Below are 2957 nucleotides of genomic sequence, written 5' to 3'. Positions count from 1 at the left end.
GATTAGCAAAATAGAAAACAACTTCTGGGGTCATTTGTGGATGTTCCAGTATCTCTGGGTTTCCCCTTGTCGATTGACGAATTAAATCTCTCTGAACTTTAGAGCCAATAGAATCGAAAGAGGGGGATTTCCCCACGCCACAGCATCATTGGTAAAAAAAAGGAGCATGGGGCTTCGCGCATGCAGTTTTGCCTCAGGGAGCTCTCAAAAATGCTACAACTACTGTCACAGACTAGATTAATGTGAAGTATTTTGTTAAAGGAGGATGAAAGCGTAATTAAGGAGCACTATTGGAGTGACTTTGATGGTTATTGGACTCAGGATTCATTCATTTGGATTCCCGCTGTATGAAGAAATTAAAGGACGGCGCAGAAGTGGAAACAATTCACAAAGGGATTAAACTGTTTTAAACACATGCTCAAAGTAAGCCGGATTTTGCCGATGTGTTTATGTGGATTCAAAAGTTGTAAATAATCTATAAAATGGAGGAGACCGATCTGATCGGAGCAACTTTGACAAATAATCCAACTGAAGCCGGCATGGACAATGACTATGTTTTTAAAAATGCGCTTATCCAGGAAAAGCACGGTTTGGAAACTTTACGGGCAGAAGAAACATTTCTATTAAAGAAAAAATTATACATTTCTGTCTTTTTATGCCTTTATTATTTACTAACTTGAATTGTTATTAAAATTAATTAATCAATTATTTTTTATATTTTATTGTAATGTAGCTTTTAGTGACAATCACGTATTGCGTTACAATGATATGTATACATTTTTTTTTTAAAAGTCTAAATATCATATTTGGCCTCAAATCATCTGAGGCCTGGCGCCCCCCTGCGATCTTTGGCGCCCCCCCAGGTTGGGAACCACTGGTATAGACAGTACATGCAGAAGAAAGTTGCTAAAACTTGTTAAAACTGACCTCTTGTGTTTTATTTCCTCCAGAGCCAGTTTATCGAGCTGTGCAAGACCCTCTACAGCATGTTCAGTGAGGACGCTGCGGAGCAGGAGCTGTACCACGCCACCGCCACCGTCACCAGCCTGCTGCTGGAGATGGGAGAGGTGGGGAAGCTCTTCTCTCCTGGCAGGAAGGATCACAACATGGAGGGTAAACCAGAGCCAGATGTGTGTACCAGAGACGCCACAGAGCCCAAAACAAACCAAGAGGCCGAGCCTGAGTTCCAGCAGCGAGTCCAGGATGATGATTTTGCCCCTGAAGGTGTAGAGAGCAAGCAAAGCCCCTGTGAGGATGAGAAGCAGCAGCAGCAGGAGGAAGGGAGTGAGCAGCTGCCTCCAATGCAAGACATCAAGCTGGAGGACTCGTCCCCCAAAGACACGGGCACTTCCTCCGCCATGCTGATCTCTGATGACGAGACCAAAGATGACACCTCGATGTCGTCTTACTCGGTGCTGAGCGCGGGCTCCCACGAGCTGGACGAGAAGCTGCAGTGCGAGGACATAGCAGACGACACGGTGCTGGTGCGCAGCGACCCCGTGGGGGAGAGGGGGAGCGCTCCTCACATCGGGGGTGCCTACGACAGAGGGATGCCTCACAGCACCAGCATCGATAAAGACTGGACCATCACGTTTGAGCAGTTCCTGGCCTCTGTTCTCACTGAGCAGGCCCTGGTGATTTATTTCGAGAAGCCGGTGGAGGTGGCGGCTCGTATAACTAACGCCAAAAATGTGCGTAAAGTGGGGCGCTCGCTGTCTTCAAGTGACTATGATATCTCGCTATCTGGCTGAGATTCCACACACAGACTTTTTAAAAGGGAAACATGGTCATTGTGTATAAAAAGTCTCGGTGAGTTTCAGAGGACAATGAAGGTCAGTGTATGATAGTTGAATGAATGTGACCAGAACTGGCTCTTAGCGATGTATTATACGAAATGTGAAAGACTTTTATTATAACAATCACTAGATTCTGTCCAGCGGAGAGCGATGGGACATTAATATTAAGGTTTGCTCAAATGAAATCGATGTCTATGTAGTAGCTGTACTTTATAAGACATTATGCATAAGTGTTGATATTGTAATCTCTAGTTACTCTAGTACTCTTAGGCTACGTAGATGTACATGTCCACAGAAACGGGATATTGATAGTCTACATACGAACACCCTAACATTATATCTGGTCAAACTGTCGCTGCATTACTTTACATTTGCTGTTAATCATGAAACGATTTTTGATTCTCTTCAAATGACTATATGGTAAAATGCAAAACAAAAGCTGTGAAAATTCAACGATATACTGAATTTTCATGAATAATGTCTCACTTAAGCTGTTGATTGAAGCTATTTACTTTTCACACACACAATATACGACATCCCTAAACATTCACTCCCTAAAATAATATTCCCATTAATTGCTTCGATGGGTTTTCTCCAGTTATTTATTGGTAATATCGAACCAAAAGAAAATGACTAACACCTGATATTTAAGGATTCTGTGTGTCTTTAGACACAAAAAATGCTGTTGAATGAAAAAGCTGCACTTTCTTTATGTTTACGACATAATGTGATCCACTAAGATATTAAGGCCTTTTTTTTAAAGAATCTGTTTGAACCTTTGTGCTCTGTACATTTTTACGTTGCTGTTTTCAACTTGTTTTTATGTAAATATGTTTTTTTATTTGAACTGTCCTGGTGGTTTTACTCTGGATGATGATGCATTGTATCACTCCATCTTATTAAAGTTACGGTATGATTTGATGCTGCACAGTTCAACGCCTCGAGACTTTTTATTGACTTCATCAGAGAGTGATACGTTACGACCATGGTTACGACCCAGCACACAGACCAGTACTGCCATCTAGTGGAAGATCCTTCATGCTACCAATCACTCATTTACATAAGACATGAGTTTTACCCATAAAATATGATTCCAGAGATAAATACATTGAATTATCATGTGTTTTTATTTGAACACGTTTAACCTAATATTGATAAAAA

The 2957-nt window shown here is 41.5% G+C and overlaps 1 protein-coding gene across 1 annotated transcript in view; it reads left to right on the top strand.

Annotated features, from left to right (window-relative positions):
- Positions 1-2729, top strand: part of tbc1d9 (TBC1 domain family, member 9 (with GRAM domain)) — a 51627-nt gene extending 48898 nt beyond the window's left edge. Inside the window, exon 21 of the mRNA XM_010775414.1 lies at positions 951-2729. Coding sequence (XP_010773716.1) covers positions 951-1751 — 801 coding nt within the window. The 3' untranslated portion in view covers positions 1752-2729. The remainder of the gene's footprint in view (positions 1-950) is intronic.
- The last annotated feature ends 228 nt before the right edge of the window (positions 2730-2957 follow it).

The sequence above is a fragment of the Notothenia coriiceps genome, unplaced genomic scaffold (assembly GCF_000735185.1).
Source record: "Notothenia coriiceps isolate Sejong01 unplaced genomic scaffold, NC01 NC01_scaffold00000339, whole genome shotgun sequence".
Lineage (NCBI taxonomy): Eukaryota > Metazoa > Chordata > Actinopteri > Perciformes > Nototheniidae > Notothenia > Notothenia coriiceps.
This window is presented reverse-complemented; position numbering and strand designations above follow the sequence as displayed.